Source organism: Caretta caretta, chromosome 7 (assembly GCF_965140235.1).
Source record: "Caretta caretta isolate rCarCar2 chromosome 7, rCarCar1.hap1, whole genome shotgun sequence".
Lineage (NCBI taxonomy): Eukaryota > Metazoa > Chordata > Testudines > Cheloniidae > Caretta > Caretta caretta.
This window is the reverse complement of record NC_134212.1, coordinates 28386140-28406444: the sequence shown is the minus strand read 5'-3', so window position 1 is coordinate 28406444 and position 20305 is coordinate 28386140. Positions and strand designations below refer to the sequence as shown.

At 40.2% G+C, this 20305-nt stretch overlaps 1 protein-coding gene across 11 annotated transcripts in view; it reads left to right on the top strand.

Annotated features, from left to right (window-relative positions):
• Positions 1 to 20305, top strand: part of CACNA1D (calcium voltage-gated channel subunit alpha1 D) — a 336560-nt gene that overhangs the window by 225764 nt on the left and 90491 nt on the right. For 9 of the 11 annotated variants that reach the window (XM_048857868.2, XM_048857867.2, XM_075130346.1 and 6 more), the window contains 8 exons: positions 2732 to 2791; positions 7985 to 8091; positions 10216 to 10303; positions 11544 to 11651; positions 11839 to 11891; positions 12297 to 12443; positions 15268 to 15469; positions 16786 to 16944. In XM_048857868.2, coding sequence (XP_048713825.1) covers positions 2732 to 2791; positions 7985 to 8091; positions 10216 to 10303; positions 11544 to 11651; positions 11839 to 11891; positions 12297 to 12443; positions 15268 to 15469; positions 16786 to 16944 — 924 coding nt within the window. Of the gene's footprint in view, positions 1 to 2731; positions 2792 to 2871; positions 2932 to 7984; positions 8092 to 10215; positions 10304 to 11543; positions 11652 to 11838; positions 11892 to 12296; positions 12444 to 15267; positions 15470 to 16785; positions 16945 to 20305 lie in introns of all 11 variants that reach the window. The other 2 variants (XM_075130345.1, XM_075130342.1) reach the window with 1 other exon arrangement.

Sequence of the window (20305 nt, the reverse complement as noted above, 5' to 3'; positions counted from 1 at the left end):
GGGTTGCTGTGTGGTCCACAGAACTTGGCGCTTGACAATAGAAGAAAAAAAATGTTTTAAAAAATCTTAACTTTGTTTAGAGGTAAAAAGAGGTCAGAGCACAGACACTTGTATTCCTTCATAAAATATTCAGTGGAAATATGTGCTTTTCCTATCTATACAATCTGGTTAAGTATATTCATATAAATAAGTCACACTAACAGATAAGGAAGAGACAGCAAGTAGCAAATCCTTGAGTTCCACCCACAGAATGAGACTTACTCTGGAAACAGTTTGAAGGGCTGAATACTGTCTTTTGCAGCCAGAAGAATGCTGAGCAGGTGTAGCTCCTGAATAGACAGGCTGTAAAGGATTATCCCTTTGCAGGGGGCACACAGGCAGAACGCCTGAGGGAAGTGGAGGTGGGGCCAGGTGTGCTCCTTGCCCTTCAGAGATGTGCAGTGTGTTGCGCCTATACTCCGGCATCTGGATTCTACATTGACCTAATACATACAACCATGTTTCCCACAGTGGCTGGCCCCAGTGAATAAAAGAACCTTCTAATTAGTGACAGCAACTGGTGCTGTTCTGTTAGCTCCGGTGGTAGGGATTTGTGTTTTGAAAGCTGAAGTCCAGAAAGTTCTGAAAAGTTTGATCCTTGCTGCTGGAAATGATATCTCTACAAATAGGGCCCCATTCTAAATGACTCTCAAGTTGGGTCTTGAATTCCAGTAGGCCTCAGATCTGTTCAGTGCAAGCTTTGCTAATGGGGCTTCATGCACAGGACCACATCTTCTTGTAGAGGCTGACCCATGTGACTATGGGAGCCTTCTGCTCAAAGCTGAAGGAGTTACTTCTTTAACTCAGTAGTGTCCAGTGCTTTTGGTGTGAATGTCCTGGGTTTGATCCCCAGTGACAACCGGGCTGTCTTTACCTAGCTCATTATATTAGTAAGAATGCAGAAAGAGGGGCTGCCTGCCTTGGCTATAGCTCTGATTCAGTAGGTCATATTTTCTCTGTGTGCTAGCTGACGAGTTCAAAATGTGCTACCCCCAGTGTTTTGCCTAGCTCCAACACAGATATAGTGAGGGGAAAAAGTGGTTCTTGGTGACCTCTTCCTTCCATTGCTAAAATTCAGAAGGCAAAATAAAACACTGTTGTCATGCTGCAGTGTAATGGTTTGCAGTACTTCCTTTGATATTCTAGAATAGGTCTCTTGCCAGTCTTTGCTGAAAGGCTTTGCTATTTATATTTTTTCAGCTATTGCAGGAACCAGAAGCATCTGAGCTTTGGCTGAAATGAAAAGTAGATTTTCCTGTGTCTAATCTAATATGGGCCCCTTTTCCCTGTTGTCCATTATTGAATTTTCCCTGCCATTTCATTAGCTGCTGATCACCGGCATCATGTTTCTGACCGGAAGAACAAATGCGTAGTTGGGTAATTCCCTTGAAAGGAAAACTAATGTTGGATTGCTTGTTAGTTGCCCTGGGTAGGTGCTAAAGATAAATGCACTGTTTCCTTACACAGGTGAAATCCTTGCTTTCTTGAAGTCTATGGCAAAGCTCCCATTGACTTCAGCGGAGTGAGGATTTCACCCAAGGTCATTCTGAAAGCTCTGCACATCACCTTTGACTCTACTGTTATTTTTATTTAATTTTCCATAAATTACTCACAGCTATATATGCCAAAATACAAGAGAAAAAGTAAATGTGTTAGTAGATTTTAGGTACTTTACTTATTCATTAATTTTGCTATGTGATCCTGTAGCCAGTACATACCGCCTACCACAGCAACAAAATACACATAGCAATATTTAGACTGATTTAGTAAATCTGACAAAGTATATGACAGTCTAATTTTTCGACTCAATACTGTGATGGAAAAAGTACATTATTAATAAGCTTTTGTTTGTGTGAGAGTCTGTAAGTATATTGGAATCAGAAGAAAGAACATCTGAAAGCTGATAGGTAGGTCCCTACCAAATTCACAGTCCATTTTGGTCAATTTCACAGTCATAGGATTTTAAAAATCATAAATCTCATGATTTCATATATTTAAATCTGAAATTCAATGGTGTTGTAACTATAGAGGTCCTGACCCAAAAGGATGTTGTGGGGGAGGCTCGCAAGGTTATTGTAGCGGAGTCTCAATATTGCCAGACTTAGTTCTGCGCCGCCGGTGGCGAGGTGCTGCCTCCAGAGCATGGCCAGCAGCCACTGCTCTCCGGCCATCTAACTCTGAAGGCAGCGCAAAAGTAAAGGTGGCAATACCATGGACCCCCTACAGTAACCTTGCAACCCACTGTAGCCCCATTTTGGGTCAGGACCTCCTGTTTGAGAAACGCTGGTTTCCCATGTGAAATCTGTATACTATATACACAAAAGACCAGATTTCTTGGGGGAGACCAGGTTTCACACGGGACACCAGAATTCATGGTCCGTGACGCATTTTTCATGGCCGTGAATTTGGTAGGGCCCTACTGATAGGAGAAAGGTCTAAATTGAAAGAAAATATTGCATATTTGGTCCTATCATTTTATGATAGAAGAAATCTCACTTTGAACTTAGTAACTTCTAATGAACTTTAAAATAAACAAAAAATAGTTATGCAGCAGCTAAAAGTTCAAATTACTTTGCCTACATTTCCCAACTAAATTCTTAGATTAAAGTAGGTATTTTTGTGCACGTGATCTAAATTGTAAATATTTATTTATAGATGGATTTCTTACTGTGGCACATATTATACCTTGCAGATACTTGGTTACTTTGACTATGCTTTCACAGCCATCTTTACTGTTGAAATCCTGTTAAAGGTAATGAATTGTTAATTGATCCTTGTTAGCTCAATAGCAGCTTTAGCAATAATGTTTGTAACTTTTTGTTTACCTTCCAGATCCTAGGGTATGCAGATTATGTCTTCACTAGTATGTTTACATTTGAGATCATTTTGAAGGTAACAGGTTTATAAAGAAGTTTGTTTAAAAGGATTTTCCTTGTGTGTCACCTACCAAGAAAAGGCACTTGAAGTGTTCTCCACCTTTTCCCTAAACGATCAAAGCTAAACTCTTTTTAAACCAAAGGATTTTTTAATTTGACAATATTTTATAGTTTTGATTGGTTATCTTTGACCTTTGGGTGCATGTAGAAGCTACTTTTTATCATCACATCAATTTAATAATTCATTTTTTACCCTTTTTTACACTTACAGTTTGTCAGAAAAGGGAAAAATAATTCACTGCGCATGAGCTTTCCTCCTCCTTGTTCTGGCATTTCCAAAAAGATCATAAATCTTTTAAAGAGGGAGCATGGATTTTCTCATTTCTCTTGCTGAACTATATTCGTAGAGCTAAAATAGTAGACAACTATTTTCTTGCAACAGGACTTGCAAGATATATTGCGTTTATATATAGTCTAAGATACTTTGCATTTTATCTTATCTTGGGCATACATTTAAATACTCAGAAAGGCATAAATATGCTTGCTTAAATGTATTACCCATGCATGAGTTCAGAACTGATATCTGAATGTACAGTTTGTGTACTGATTATTAAGACCATACACTGGGGCTACTCAACTTTTAGATATATGAAGATTACTCTGGCAAAGCAGCAGTAAAACTAGGGTTTATGTTTACCTGGTGCAGTCTAGGTGACAAATGGAGAATGAATCATGAAGAATAATTAGATATGTATAAAAGACTTCTTTAGAGCTATATACATTTTATAGCCATCACAAGATGCTTGAAAGCTTCACGCAATGAACAACAGCCATAAGTCACTTGTTGACTAGCTTTGACATATACCAGTGAATTTTTGGTACAGTAAGAATCCGTACATAAACTTTGCATTTCCAGCTGAGGATTAAGCATAACAAAAACTCTTCTACCAGCTTTGTTCATATTGGTTTGTTCTTTTCACAGTGCATTTTGATTAATACCAGATAATGCAATATTTGGGCTGTTTACAAGATAACCTGTATTTTATATAGTAAACTATTTTTATGTTTGTAAATGTTCACCTACTCCTGCTTATATCCCATGATTTCTTATATTCAGTAGTGAGGAGCCTGCTAAGAAAATAGTAAATTAGTTAATAGTTGTAAAGAGCTCTGAAGATGTAAAATGCTAGCATAAGTACTAAGTATTCTTATTATTTATTGTTTCATAGTTCCATAGAGTTTAAGGCAAGAAGGGACCATTAGATCATCTAGTCTGACCTCCTGTATAACACAGGCCATTAAATTTCACCCAGATAATCCTATATTGAACCCAATAACTTGGGTTAGACTAAAGCATTTCAGTCCCTAGGGGATGAAACTGCTGTGAGCCCCAGACAGAGGACAGGAAAGACTGAGGGGTCACCAATGTACTGAATGGCAGGGAACTGATCAGGTGAGACATGCCCAGATGAGCCCAGCAGAAGATCCAAGCTCCATGCTGCCAAGGAAAGTGAAAACCTCCTATGGTCCTTGCCATTGTTAAATCAAAGCAATGCTGAGAGATGAGCAGAGAGAATTATACACTTGACAAAACAAGTAAAAACAGTAAAGTTGCTGTACTAACATGTCTCAAACTTCGGCTATGCTTACTTATGATTAGAGCTCTCCATACTGTCCATGCTGGGTTTTGCACTGTGCTTTCTGCAACGCCAAGTCCTGTTGCTAAACACTCACAACAAGAGTTAATTCAGGGTTAAACATGTAGTGAACATTATGTGCACATCTCATTTAAATTCCAGACCAAAAAAAAAGATGAAACTGGAGTTAATGTAACTTAAAGGTAAAATATATTACAAGAAAGTTATAATTATCCCCAAAACAAGCATCAAAACCAAAAAATTCAGAGTTAAGATTAAAACATAAAGAAATCCATAGTAAGATACAGAAATACGCAGTTAAGACACACATGAAACCTTAACTCTGCCCTGTAGTGACACCACAGGGGAGGGGCAGAATGAAAAACTCTTTAAAATGTAAGTATAATCTAATGTGGGATCATCAATGTTTAAAAAAGCCTCTATCATTATCATGTAGTGTCACTAGAAGTAAATTCTCAGAAAACTAATTCTGATCTCAAAGAGTAAGTGCAGTAAGTTGGGGGAGGATATGTAGTATTAATTTCATACATAGCAAAGACATTGAATGTCTGCTTAAATGCGAATACCCAATTCAACCTTAATTATGGGGGAACTGGGGCTAGGTTAGCTCCTGTTGCAAGTCAAAGTAGTTTCTGGGCTAGTCTAATTTTCATCAGCTGGAACAACACTTATGGTCCATTTCACTGGCGCCATGACCACTCCAACATGTCCCCATGTGGGGGTCAAGACTGAATACAGAAGCAACTATACAAACCTATGCCAATCAACTGGTTTCTTTAAACCAGCTTTCCATCCTGTTTGCTCTCCTGGAGCAGTGCAGAGGGGACAGAGTGAGACTTCTGCCGCTGCCCCAGTTCTGCCCATGGCATACCTACGTAGGCCAGTCAGCACTCCTGTGGAATTTTGTACAGAAGAAAGAGACAGCAGCGCTAGCTGAGCACAGAGCAGTAGAAGCTCGCCCTGTTGAGTACATTCTGGGCAACTACTGAGCTTCCATTGCGTGAGAGCTGCAACAATGTTCAACTCTTCTCATCCACTTCCAAGCCTTGCCCTTGACCCTTTTAAAGAACAAGCTGGTTTTTTTGCATAATGGTTTTTGTCAAAGACTTCAAATGGGACTTATAATTATTAAAGGAGAGGGCAGCCATATAAATATGGTGAGACTTAGATCTGTCTTTTTATACAACTGTATCTTTCAGTGTGGGAGTGTCCCATGTTACACTAACTATGAAGGTGCCCACACACTATGGTGATGGGGATGGAATGAATAGACAGACAGATATATGGATAGGTAGAGGATGTGCTCTATATGATCATGTGAGAATACAGTTGTGAATATTATGTGGACTTTATTGTCTCCATACATCTCACTTTAGTAAGCTTCGGGCTTGTATTAAAAATAGGTTTTTGTTCTTCTACCTTTGGGGATATTTAGCAGGTGAGCAACATTTGGCTCACAAAGAGGGAAAGATTAACAGGAAGATGAGAACAGAAGGACATATAAAAGAAAGAACAGTCTCTGGATCCAGCAGCCCTTTTCAGACGGGTAATGCCCACTGAAGCTAACAAGAGCTCTTGTGTGAAAGGGCTGCAAGGATCAAGCCCATAAACAGTGATTTATGTTGTAGGACACATATACTTATAACTTGTGGAATCTTTTTTTAAGGTTTTCACTGATGGAGCTGATCACCACTCTGGGACAAACAGCCACTCCTAGTTCAGTTTATAGCCTCTTTCCCCAGGGCTCTGTTTAGTCTCCAACACAAAACAAAAAGGAAATGTAGGACAATAACAAAATTAATAGTCTTGTTCTTGGCTGAGACCGTGGGGCATCTGGTCTCTGGTAACTGAAGGGTCTGGACCTTCCCAGCCTAGGACTTGGATCCATGGGGCCTTCCTGCAGCCTTCTGCTGCAACCACAGGAGAATGTGTGCCCCTCACCCGCTCTTGGAGCCGGGACCCTCATGTATAACCTCCAGCTGGGAATCAGACCCAATCATTGGGTGTTGTTCAGCAGGGTTTGCTGATTCCAAGGACCATGCCTGATGGGCTTTCCTCCAGAACAGAGCCAGCTGTTCCCACATACCCCTTGGTCCTTAAGGGTATGTCTACATAGCCAGTGATGGCCTGCGGAAGTGAGCCTCCAAGCCAGAGTCAAGACGCAGGACTCATGCTACAGTGCCAAAAATACCTGTGCAGTCAGCGCTTGGACTGGAGCTCAGGGGCTATCCCCACCCCAAGGCTTCAGAGCCCAAGCTCCCATCAAAACTGCAATGTTTATACTGCTGTTTTTAACTTAAGCCCCGTGAACCCAAGTCTATCAACCTGGGCTTAGCGGCTTGTGGGCTGTGTAGAAATACCCTAAGGGGCCAGACCACCATGTTATAGGTTGGCAGCTTTTTCTTTCTAGCTAATGAATGGGATTATCGGGCCCAGTACTATGAGATAATAACAAGCACTTCCTGAGAGATACTGAGTGCCTCTTAATTCTCCTTGAAATCAATGGTAGTTGAGGGTGCTCAGCAATTCCCAAGAGGTATTTAGAACCTTAGAAGATTAGATTCTGTATTCACATAGCAGATGAACTGGGTCTATCTGACAACCAGGTATTTTGACAGTACCGACAACTTTTGTTCAGATTAGGTGTGGTACAATCTATACCCATTAAAATCCATACATAAAAAGAAAATTCTATTTGAAATGCCTGTTTTATGTTTATAATTGGTTTAATAGGTTTCCATCTATCCATTTTTGAACCAATATATAACCTTAATTAAGTTAGAGATATCTGTAATAGACTTGAGTGTTTTGTACCACCTGAGAACATCTCTGTGCTTCCCAAATTCTGCCTGCACCCAAGGCCAGGGCAGTCTCTAGCATAATATAGAACAGAGGCTGCTCTAATTAACTGCAATCTCTCGATAGCTACCTGTGGGCTACTTCGCAGATGGGAAGGGCTGTCGCCCTCAACACTACAGCTACTCCCTCCCCTATCCCCTGATACACCCCTTTGTGAGCCAGCACATCCCCTACAGTGGGGGCAGTGAGGGGGGACAGCCTAAGGCCGCATATAACAGCCCTACACTGTTTCTGCATGAGATTTTTCTCCCAGGCTTTTGCAGCCCCTTTACTGTGCTATGGTAAAGGCCTAATCAGTTCAGCTTTTGTACACACACAGAAGTGTAACATTTTGATATCCAGAACAACTACCACATCTCGTTCTGTTGCTTAAATGCAAATTGTTTAATTTGGAGGAATATATATTCAGACTGTTTTTTGTATATTAATTATTGTAACCAATAAAATATTTGATTATACATTTGCAGCCTCAACAGATGTCTTGTAAACAGCCTAAATTTCAGGTTAAAAGAAGAAAAACAGAGAGTAAATGTGTAACCATTCTATTTTTAGATGACAGCTTTTGGAGCATTCCTTCACAAAGGGTCTTTCTGCAGGAATTACTTCAATTTGCTGGATTTGCTAGTTGTGGGTGTTTCTCTGGTGTCGTTTGGGATTCAGTAAGTATTACAGTTACATTTTAAGTGGCCTATATTTTTTCCTCGGGGGTTTTAAAGTAAAAGTGGTCCTTTGTAAGGGATTAGATTCTGCCACCTTTATTCATATCTTGAGTCTGGGTGTGCAGAATTAGCATTTAGTTACTCCCCCTCCACCTCCAGAGCAATAAAATGTGGCATAGAAAATGTTATAATTCAAGTATGGGCCAGCAGTAAATTACTACTTCCCTACCTTCACACCAGAGCAGGATAAGCTGAGGGCATTGTGCCTGAGAGGGGTAACTCACAGAGCTACTCCTTGGTATGTTGCAGCTTATCCATAAGGTTACGATTTTTTGGGATAAAATGTTAATACATTTCATGGCAGAGGTGCAGGAAAAGAAATATGTGTCATACAGGGTGGGGTGCTGTTGGAGAGTGAGCTCACCCCACGCTCCCTCTGCAGCAATAGCTCCTGTCCTGTGTGGCTGGGACCAGCTCCCTGTTCCAGGCATTGCAACCATACCCAGGTGGTCACAGTACCATTCGGGTTTGGTATATCTGCTCCTCTGTTTCCATCTATGGAAGGGCAGATACATCAAACCTGAGTGGTGCTGTGACCTTGTGGGTCAGGTTGCAACCTGGAGGGGAAAGGCACCGTCACTGGCCAGTGCAGGGATCGCAGACTTTATTCAAATTCACAATTAGTGAGAATACCATGATTTCCATGACAAAATAGTAGCCTTGTGCCATTTAGAACTATAATTGGTGGTGAAGCGGGATTTTTTTACCCTTGTGATCAGGCAAGCCACAGCCATCTAAGAATAGACTCCAGCTCCCACTACTTTGTCAAGGGCTCAATTCTGCTGCACTTGAAATCAACAGTAAAATTCCCATTGACTTAGAAATGAGCAAGAGTAGGGCATCATTAACTTGTTCCTCAATTTTTATTCCACTACTCTACCTATCACTGGTTGCTCTAGTATCTCATTAATTATGTTATTCAATGAGGCAGGTAGTACCACACCAGTCATAGACTTCATAGACTTCAAGGTCAGAAGGGACCACCATGATCATCCATTCTGACCCCCTGCACAACACAGGCCACAGAATCTCACCCACCCACTCCTGTAATAAACCCCTAACCTATGTCTGAGCTATTGAAGTCCTCCAATCGTGGTTTAAAGACTTCAAAGTGCAGAGAATCCTCCAGCAAGTGACCTGTGCCTCACGCTGCAGAGGAAGGTGAAAAACCCCCAGGGCCTCTCCAGTCTGCCCTGGAGGAAAATTCCTTCCCGACCCCAAATATTGTGATCAGCTAAACCCTGAGCATGTGGGCAAGACTCACCAGCCAGACACCCAGGAAAGAATTCTCTGTAGTAACTCAGATCCCACCCCATCTAACATCCCATCACAGTCCATTGGGCATATTTACTGCTAATAATCAATTAATTGCCAGAATGAGGCTATCCCATCATACCATCTGCTCCATAAACTTATCAAGCTTAGTCCTGAAGCCAGATATGTCTTTTGCCTCCACTGATCCCCTTGGAAGGCTGTTCCAGAACTTCACTCCTCTGATGGTTAGAAACCTTCGTCCGTGCTACTCAGCACTGAGCAAAATGCTCTGTATTATCTCTCTCTGACAAATGAAGGGCCCAGTCATACGAGATGCTGAGCATCTTTTGTGGGGTACTGAAAATTTCCGGCTCCGCTTGATTGGAGCTGATGGTGCTCATCATCTTGCAGCAGGCTCTCAGCATCTCACAGGGTAGAGCCCAGGGTAGTTTGTCAAAAATACCGAAGAATGCTTTGGCCAGTATCTTTCCCCAATGACAAAACATACCTGATCTACAGTGTATGAGCAGCCCATGTACTTCTAATTCCTAAGTTGTTCCTGAAACCAAGACACTCACATGATATGTTTGAGAAATTAAATAGGTGTTTTTGATAACAGTAAAGAAGCTGAGATGTATTTCAAAATGCTAACTTACAAAATATTTATTTACTCCAAGGAGTAAATAAGAATTTTTCCTTCTAGAAGGGTACTGCATGAACATAGATAATTTTAGTGAAAGAATAAGACAATTGAAAAATAATAAACTTAGGAAGTAACAGGCTAATGCTTGCTTTTTTCCCCCCCACTAGATCAAGTGCTATCTCTGTTGTGAAGATTCTGAGAGTTTTAAGAGTCTTGAGGCCTCTAAGGGCAATAAACAGAGCAAAAGGACTTAAGGTTTTTATCTGTATTTTTTTCCAAGTTATGTTTCTATTGCCCTGATATTCTGCAGTCCTACTGCAGGCAAAACCCCCACTGAAGCCAAAGGAAATTTCCCGGGATAAGGACACAGGTCTGGGCTGTAAATCAGTTTTTGATTCTTAAATATGCTAGTCCAAATCCCAGGGCCAGCTCTAGGATCTTTGCTGCCCCAAGCAAAAAAAATTTTGGCCGCCCCCGCTTTTTTTTTCGTGCCCCCACGCCGCCGGCTCTGCCTCAACTCCGCCCCTTCCCAACCTCTTCCCCAAATCCCGAGCCCCACCTCCCCCCCCGGGCGTGCCGCATTCCCCCCCCCCATTGCTTCCTGCCGCTCCCCCCAACCTCCTGCCCTAGCTCACCTCTGCTCTGCCTGCTCCCACTTCTCCCCTCTTCCTCTCAGGCGAGGGAGGGGCAGCGCATTTAGGGGAGCAGGTGGAGCGGAGGTGAGCCGGGGGGGCAGCGCAGGAAGTAAAGGTGGGGTGGGTAGAGGAATCCTTCCCTGCCCCAGCTCACCTCCGCTCCACCACCGCCACCTCCCCCGAGCGCCCTGCCGCTCGGCTTTGCCTCCCTCCCTCCCAGGCTTGCTACGCGAAACAGCTGTTTCGCGCACAGCAAGCCTGGGAGGGAGGGGGGAGAAGTGGAGCGGCGGCGGCATGCTCAGGGGAGCAGGCGGAGGCGAGCTGGGGCACATTTCTAGGGGTGGCATGGCCGGCACCGAAATGCCGCCCCTAGAAATGTGCCGCCCCAAGCACCTCCTTGTTTTGCTGGTGCCTAGAGCCGTCCCTGCCAAATCCTGCTCTAAGTCACAGCAGTTTAAATCTGGAGCATCACCAGCATCACTGAAGGCAGATTTTGACACATAATGAGTGCAGCAAGCCAAATATCATTGCAATTTATTCACTGTAATTCCACTGTGTATATGTACTGCCTGTCACTTTAAGATCTGAAGTAGCCTACTTTCAACAGACTGCTGATACATTCAGAAAATCATGCTAATTTCTGGTAGCAGCATTAAATTAATTCTGTGAACATCAAATGAATATTTTCTAACTGATTAATTTATAAAGTGAATATATAAATATATTTTATAAATATATATTTTTTCTTATAAAGCTAAGAAAATGTGTGTGGCTAATGCAGTGTACATTTTTCTACAATAATGCCAAGTAACAAAATTAAATTATACTAAAATCCTTTTATTTTTCCCTTTTATTCACAGCATGTTGTTCAGTGTGTCTTTGTTGCTATTAGAACTATTGGTAATATCATGATTGTTACAACTCTGCTCCAGTTCATGTTCGCCTGTATTGGTGTACAGCTTTTTAAGGTAAATAAATGAATTCCTTCAAAACACATTCAGGCTTGATCCTGCACCAAGGCCTGCCAACTGACTTCAGTAGGGTTCTGTGTTGGAACTGGGTTGTACCCCTGCTGAGCCAATAACAGGATCAGATTCTAAGTTTAGTTGATTTTTATGCCCTACATTCCATCTACATCTTTTGTTTTATAAATAGGGAAAATTTTATCGTTGCACTGATGAAGCAAAACAGAATCCTGAGGACTGCCGGTGAGAACCCTTTCTTTTTATAAATCAGATATACACTATTTTGAATAATAATAATAATAATAATAATTAATATAATATGTTGATTTATAAGACAGTCATACCCTGAAGCCTCTGAGCACCTTAGCAGAATTATAAAGAAAACCAAACTCCAGCACATCAAACACAGGTAGGGAGGTTCCAAACCATTTAGTTTTTTATAGGTCAAAACCAACACCTTAAAATCCACCCAGAAACTAGCAGGCAGCCAATGCATGTCACAGAGCACATGAAGTCAGGAGCAGACAGCGCCAATAAACTGATTGAAATGAACATATATCTCAGGGAAGGGATGGCATCATTCTGTGACTAATTGAATACTTCCCAAGTGTTATACAATCAGTTTCTGTTTCTTTTCTTCTTCCACAGGGGAATATTCATTGTTTATAAAGATGGAGATGTTGATAATCCGATGGTCAGAGAAAGGGTTTGGCAAAACAGTGATTTCAACTTTGACAATGTTCTGTCTGCTATGATGGCCCTTTTTACTGTGTCTACCTTTGAAGGCTGGCCTGCGTAAGTGAACATTCAGTATTTCCATAATATCATTAACAGATGTTGCATTTCTCAAAACAGTTGAATAAAATTTCACTGACGCTTCCTGAGTGGCAAACAATCACCTGCGCTTTTTAGAGTCTTGAGATGATGGGCCTGATCCTGGGATGTGCTGTGGTCCCTTTACTTACACTAATGTCAAGGGGAATTGTGGCACTTGGCACCTTGAAAGATCAGATCTTCTCCAAGGATATAAAGCCTGATTGTCACTAATGAAGGGGGAATTTAGCCCTATAAACATTCTAAATAGTCTAAGGCTGTCAGGCAATAAAAAAAATTAATCACAATTAATTGCGCAATTAAAAAAATTAATTGTGATTAATCACATTGTGAAACAATAATAGAATGTAATTTATTTAAACATTTTTTGATGTTTTCTACATTTTCAAATATATTGATTTCAGTTACAACACAAAATTCAAAGTGTACAGTACTCACTTTATATTAATTTTTTATTAGAAATATTTGCTCTGTAAAAAACAAAATAAATAGTGTTTTTCATTTCCCCTAATACAAGTACTGTAGTGCAGTCTCTTTATCATGAAAGTTGAACTTACAAATGTAGAATTATGTAAAAAATAACTGCATTAAAAAATAAAACAACGTAAAACTTTAGAGCGTACAAGTCCACTCAGTCCTACTTCTTGTTCAGCCAATGGCTCAGACAAACAAGTTTGTTTACATTTTCAGGAGATAATGCTGCCCACCTCTTGTTTACAATGTCACCTGAAAGTAAGAACAGGTGTTCGCATAGCACTGTTGTAGCTGACATTGCAAGATATTTATGTGCCAGATGCACTAAAGATTCATATGTCCCTTCATGCTTCGGCCACCATTCCAGAGGGCATGCATCCATGCTGATGATGAGTTCTGCTCAATAATGATGCAAAGCAGTGTGGGACGCACATTCATTTTCATTAACTGAGTCAGATGCCACCAGCAGAACGTTGATTTTCTTTTTCAGTGGTTTGGGTTCTGTAGTTTCCACATCGGAGTGTTACTCTTTTAAGACTTCTGAAAGCATGTTCCACACCTTGTCCCTCTCCAGAGGTTAAAGTAAGCCAGTCTGGTCCGGTCCAGCATACCGATAAGAGCTGGTACACAGCCAACCATACTGGCAGTGGCTGGGAACCCCGGGGCTCTGGTGGTAATTTAAAGGGCCTGGAGCTTCAGCCCTTGAAATCACTGCCGGATCCCCAGGGTAGTGGCCGTAGCAGGGGGCTCTGGCAGCGATTTAAAGGCGATTTAAAGAGTTCAGTCACAAATTTAATTGACACATTTTTTTAACAAGCATCATCAGCATGGAAGCATGTCCTCTGGAATGGTGGCCGAAGCAAGAAGGGGCATAATGAATATTTAGCATATCTAGCACATAAATACCTTGCAATGCCGGCTACAAAAGTGCCATGCAAATCTCTGTTCTCACTTACAGGCGATATTGTAAATAAGAAGCGGGCAGCATTATCTCCTCTAAATGTAAACAAACTTGTTTCTCTTAGTGATTAGCTGAACAAGAAGTAGGACTCAGTGGACTTGTAGGCTCTACAGTTTTACATTGTTTTGTTTTTGAGTGCTGCTATGTAACAAAAAAATCTACATTTGTAAATTGCACTTTCACGATAAAGAGATTGCACTACAGTACTTCTGCGAGGTGAATTGAAAAATACTATTTCTTTTATCATTTTTACAGTGCAAATATTTGTAATAAAAATAATAATATAAAGTGAGTACTATACACTTTGTATTCTGTGTTGTAATTGAAATCAATATATTTGAAAATGTAGAAAAACATCCAAAAATATGTAATACATTTCAGTTAGTGTTTAACAGTGCAATTAAAACTGTGATTAATCATGATAAATTTTTTAAATTGCAGTAAATTTTTTTGAGTTAATTGAGTGAGTTAACTGTGATTAATGGGCAGCCCTAAAATAGTCTAGTCTTTATACTGCAGTTCTTATTGCACTTCTTTCCTCCCTGCCTCCATCTTTTGCATTTAGGCATGCAGTCAATGGCATGCGTTCCTGTATTCTGTATTTCTTAATCTACCTGCTTCTGAAATAGACCAGGTTTGCCATTTATAAGTCAAGGAAGCAGAAATAATGAAGGAGGGTCTTAACTGTGCAAAGTGTTTAGTATATTCCTTAGATTGTGTATCCAGGTTATTCCAACAGGTGGTATTCACTATCTTTCTAGTCTGTTGTGGACAATGGCTACATATTCAAGGACAGGCTTTCCATGATGGTCTTTGATTGTGTGACATCACTGTGGCAAGCACAGCTCAGTGTCTCAATCAGAGTGGCTGTGGACACATTTGTAATGCACATTAAGTCATTCGGGTCAACATTCAAGCTTCCCTTTGCAGGCTAACTCAATTCAGTTTTAAAGCTGGGGGTGCACATTGGATATCAGTGTGAGGCTGCTCAAAAAATTGATCTTCAGAGCACCAAGTGACTCCTGACTACAGCATTTGTTTTGCTGGTTGTTGTTCTTGTTAAAATTAGAGGAATCTTATAATATTTAGGTCCTGATCTTGCAGCCAAATAGTCTCTTTAGTTACACTTCAACTAATCTTCTGAGATCTTTAGTCCTGCCCCTTTAAATAGTGAAACCATTGATAGCACATAAAGGTTTTGGCCTTCGGGTGAAACTTTTGCTAACAAACTTCAAATAATGTGGAATAGATTTCTAGTTACTATCCATTGACTCTAAGTGAAAATATAATCTACAGGTTTTGTCATTTTAACAACAGTTAAAACATATTTTTTTCTTTTTTGTTTTTCAGGCTGCTATACAAAGCCATAGACTCAAATGCAGAGAATATAGGCCCTGTATACAACTACAGAGTGGAGATTTCCATCTTCTTCATCATCTATATCATCATCATTGCCTTCTTTATGATGAACATATTTGTCGGTTTTGTCATTGTTACATTCCAAGAACAGGGAGAACAAGAGTATAAGAACTGTGAGCTGGACAAAAATCAGGTTAAACTAAATAATGCCTTTTTTCATTTATAAATTATCCCTTTTGTATTCATACCATGCACAAAACCAGCATCCATTCTGCTGTGGTTTCAGAAGAGGGCACTAGACACCTACCTTACCTACACTGTACAAAAAAAGGCTTTTTAGTAAAAACTGGTTCTAAAAAGTCATCATATTTGGGGGGGGGGGGGAGAAAGAGCCCAACATTTTGGTCCTTTCATTGGGATATAGTACTTTTCTACTAGCACAGCAAGGAAAGGAGAACCATTTCAAATTTGCTTATGGACAGACAGAGGTAGATCTTGAAACAGGGAACAGGAATATGAAATGCAACATGTACATATAATATTCTGGAATAGCCATTCCACACCAAAGGGATTGTTCTACCTTCATTTCATGATCAGTAGGGAAATAATGATTTGCACCTTCAGAAAAAAATGGTCCTCTTTCTTGGGCTTAACTGTTTGACTAGAGAAAGCTGCAGTAATTTTTGTACAGTAGTAATGTTCTTTGAAGTACTAATATTCCATTGTAACATCTATTTTAGCAAGAACATACCTAGTACAGTGGGTAGCATCACTGATGTATTATGCTCTATGAATTAGGTATATTAAGCACTCCTCAAACAGTTAAAAATCTGGTCAGTTTTAAGGCCTGGTCTGCAATAAGATTTCAGACCCCACTGTAGCTGCACTGATGCAGAACCCTTTGTGTGGACACAGTTTACACTTGTGCAGCATAAATTTGCTAGTGCAGCTTTACCCTGGTTTCAAAACTTCACTGTTGCTAATTACACTGTTGGTTTAATATTGGTGCAGCTGCATGGGTGGCTGAAAACCCAGTGTAGACAAGGGCTAGATTATAACCAGATAAATCATATTTATTAGTATTAATTAAGATTAAATAGGAAAATTTCATTAGTATTAATTAATGTTTGTTTAGCACTCTGAAGATGCAAATCACTAAATAAATGCTGAATATTTTAGGATTTTCCTTAGCATTATTTTATGTTTTTTTCTTATACAACTGAGCAAAGTGGTATATATTACTAACCCCAAATTTAAAGACGGAACAGGGCCTGCTAAACTACCAGATTAATGTGCTTAATAGTAAACATTCCATAATAAAAATATACACTGCCTATTTCTTAGGCTTCTATGTATTTTATAACTGTTTGCACTCACAGTAAATCATATTCAGTTGCTAAATACAATGCATGGATTTATAACAGAAGTAATCATACATGAAGTGCAAGATTTTCATAACTTCTCATTTTGAAGCCTAAACTGAAACTTTTGGTGTTTCTGCTTTTACAGCGTCAGTGTGTGGAATATGCCTTGAAGGCACGTCCCCTGCGTAGATACATCCCAAAAAATCCTTACCAGTACAAGTTCTGGTATATGGTGAACTCCACTGGGTTTGAGTACATCATGTTTGTCCTCATCATGCTGAACACGCTTTGCTTGGCCATGCAGGTAGGAACAAAACAAGCTGCCAATTTACTGTATAAAGCCTTTGATGATATGATGGTGCTTAATAGGACTTAAAAGGACACTGTCAGCCTGTCATTTTTTATAAAGTGACACATTTTTTAAAATTCCATGTCAAGATAAAGCAGCTTTCTGTAGTGTGTCCTGCTGCCTTGCTGATGTTCATAAAGGCCTTTCCAGCAGGGCCGGCTCCACGCACCAGCTTTCCAAGCAGGTGCTTGGGGCGGCATTCAGAATGGGGCGGCAGTCCGTGTCCCGCGGTGGCAATTCGGCAGCAGCAAAATTGGTAGAGCTGCTCCTGCTTTCCAGTAAGGGAGAGTGATTGACCTGAGAGAAACAACATAAAACATATTTTAGCTTTTTTTCCCCCTTCCTCCTCCCTCATGCTCACTCCTGCCAGCCTCTTCAGAAGCACTGAGGTAACTGGCCTCACAAGTAATAAGAGTTCTGGAAAGTAGAGATCCCTACCCTGGTCCCCCTTCATACACAACAGCCCCAGGCAGGGATCTAGAGAGGGAAAAAAGAGTCTCCCTGCCCTTTCCCATGGCACCCTTTACTCCTACACAAAGATAAGTATAAATTAGGTGCACAATTACATTTGTATTTTTGTGCATGCACTTGCACATCTAAATGTTTGAAAATGAGGCCCTATTGCCATCATTTTTCAGGGGAGAATAGAGTGAAAATAAGCAGTGAAGCCTTACCAAAAAAAAACCCCTCTTAAATAACTCTCCCTAACGCCGTACAATCTTGGACACAGTGACGTGTTATTCTGAGTCACATTTTAGCGAGGGTAAGGATAAGAATATAGCACTGCCCTTAAACGTGCAGGACATATGTTTTGTTTTGTGTTGTGTTACACTTGTTTGCCACCATTCCATTATTGATACAAATTGCTCCCTTCTACCTGAAGGAGAGAAAGGTCTCAAATAACTGGTTAGACAACAGTAGGTAAGAGAGAAGAAGCATGGTAAGCAGTTAGAGCACAAGATTGGGAGGGGAGTCTGGAGGTCTAGTTTCTTTTTTGTAGATATCACTGTATCAAAGGTCATCTTGCTGTACCAAAATTCCTCCTTCTGTATAATGGTGGAGAATAATGCATGCTTACTTGCCTGGGGAAAAATTACCATGGACATCAAAATTTTTACCACAGACACGTTGCTGAAATAGCAGTAATTCAGAAAATTGTTAGACTGCTGTGGATCACAAACTCATCAGTTAGCGTAGTTTAAGCAATTAGTGCAGCAGCTGAATCCAAAATAACTAAATGCCAGATCCTGTATCCTTTCCCAGGCAAAACAAGTATTTAACACGGGGACCGAAGTATTGGACCCCAGGGCCCACATGCTCAGAAGACGTGGTAGTAGTCATGGTGGTAATATATCTTCCTGTAGGTACTTTTAATGCCCGCAGTAATCTTGCCATTTAGATGGTGAATATCTGATCTGCACTTGAGAGTGCCCTGCTGAAACTCAAATCCTCTGTGTGGTAACGTGTGCTCCTTTAGGGCTCTCGGTGTGCTAATTTGCACCTCAGCATAATTTCACTTAGGGTACATTTGTTCATTCCCAAAATTGTCCATGCAGAAGATTATGTAGAAAGAACAAAGAAGCCTGTTTATATGGATACATGTTTCCCTCAGCCAGCTAAACACTTTATTATGTTTCTGTTCTTTTGCCTAACACATGCCGGTATTACTTCAGCTCCTGTTAGTTACTTGCGTTTGTTCTGTGCTGATTTCATGTATGTGCTATGCCATTCTTTCTGTTTCTTGTGTTGATTTTTTTTGACATTCTCTCTCCAAATGTTTACAAAAAAATGTGGTTTTTGTGGCACAAGCAACATCTTTGGAAATGCAGGCGCTCTTGACCCACTAATAGAAGTAATGAGAGCCCAGTGAAGTGTATATATGAAAGCCACTAACCCCCAGTGCTCTGTGGGGCATGGAGAAGAGCTGTAGACTGTGACCACCATTGATTCAGAATGACATAGAGGAAGAGAAGATATTATGGGTGAAATCTAAATTGGGGGTGTTTTAGAATCAGAAATGTCAGAAGGGAGGGTGTATCTGGGCATCTCATCCATGAACATAATTGAAAAATTGATGTAGTCAGGAAACATTTACTGCCCTTTCATTTTTACTTTATCTTTCACTTTTCTTCCTGTACCTGGATTCCGCCCATCGCTACTGCTCCTGTGCTTCTGATGCATCATTCAACCTTTCCTTAGGCTGTGCCTACATTATGTAACTATAAACATGAGCTCTTCCTGGTAGAATAGATAATATTCTCCCTCTTTTTCATTTTGTCTTGATCTCCTTTTTTGTTTTTTCCTGTCTTTCTTACTATTTTCTCTATATACATTGTCTCTTTTTCACCCGTCGCCTCTCTTCTGTGCTTCCTCCCTGAGTTATTTCTCACTTCTTCCCCAAAGCAACAGATTTTCAAAAGAGAAAGAATTGTTAAAATCCAGTTTACATGCCACTGTTTATGTTCTTTGCTTCCTTTTTGTATTTCACTCAGTTAGTGATCTCCATTTATGCTGGCAGTGCCCCGTTAAGATTACAGTCACAGTACAATAATGCATTATAGTCTGAATAAAATATGTCAGGCCATTTTAAATAGGTGTCTAAAAGGTGTGACACAAAGTTGTGTAATAAATCCTTAAAATTCATCATATACAGCCTGGGAAATTACTGTTGTTTATATAGTTATATAGTATTTACTATATATTACTACAGTATTATATTGATCATTTTAAAGCACAGTTTTCTATCTGAATCAATATTTCTTGTCCTTTGGATCATGGCTTCAGGAGAAGGTTATTCAAATTTATTTTTGCCTTGATTTCTGTTAAATGATTAATACACATAATTCAAGAACTATTCTATCCCACCTGTGTGTGTACCTGTCAGTTCCTCTTTCTGTGTGGCTTTAGCTGGAACATAGGGTTAGTACTTTCTTATATGCTATTGCTTACTGTCAGGTCTTTTTTTATTATTTGGCATCTAAAATTAATTGTATTATTCCAGTTGTTGATATGCTTGGCCTAGGTTATGGCTTGAAAAGTCTTTTAAGGTTTGTAAAATATCTATATTTATAATGCCTGTCATATCAACAAGAATATTTCAACCTAAAAACTGCGTGTCATAAATATGTGAACTTAGCTATTTTGAACACCAGGGGCACAAGAACTCTCGTAATAACTAGCGAACTCTAGTAATAACTAATGACTAAAAAACTCAGAGTAGAAAGCAGTATGGAGCTGTATTGTCCCAAGAGGCGCACTTGGGAGATTATGCCTGAGTCAAACACCATCCCCCAGGACCTGCTCCGTATACACAGAG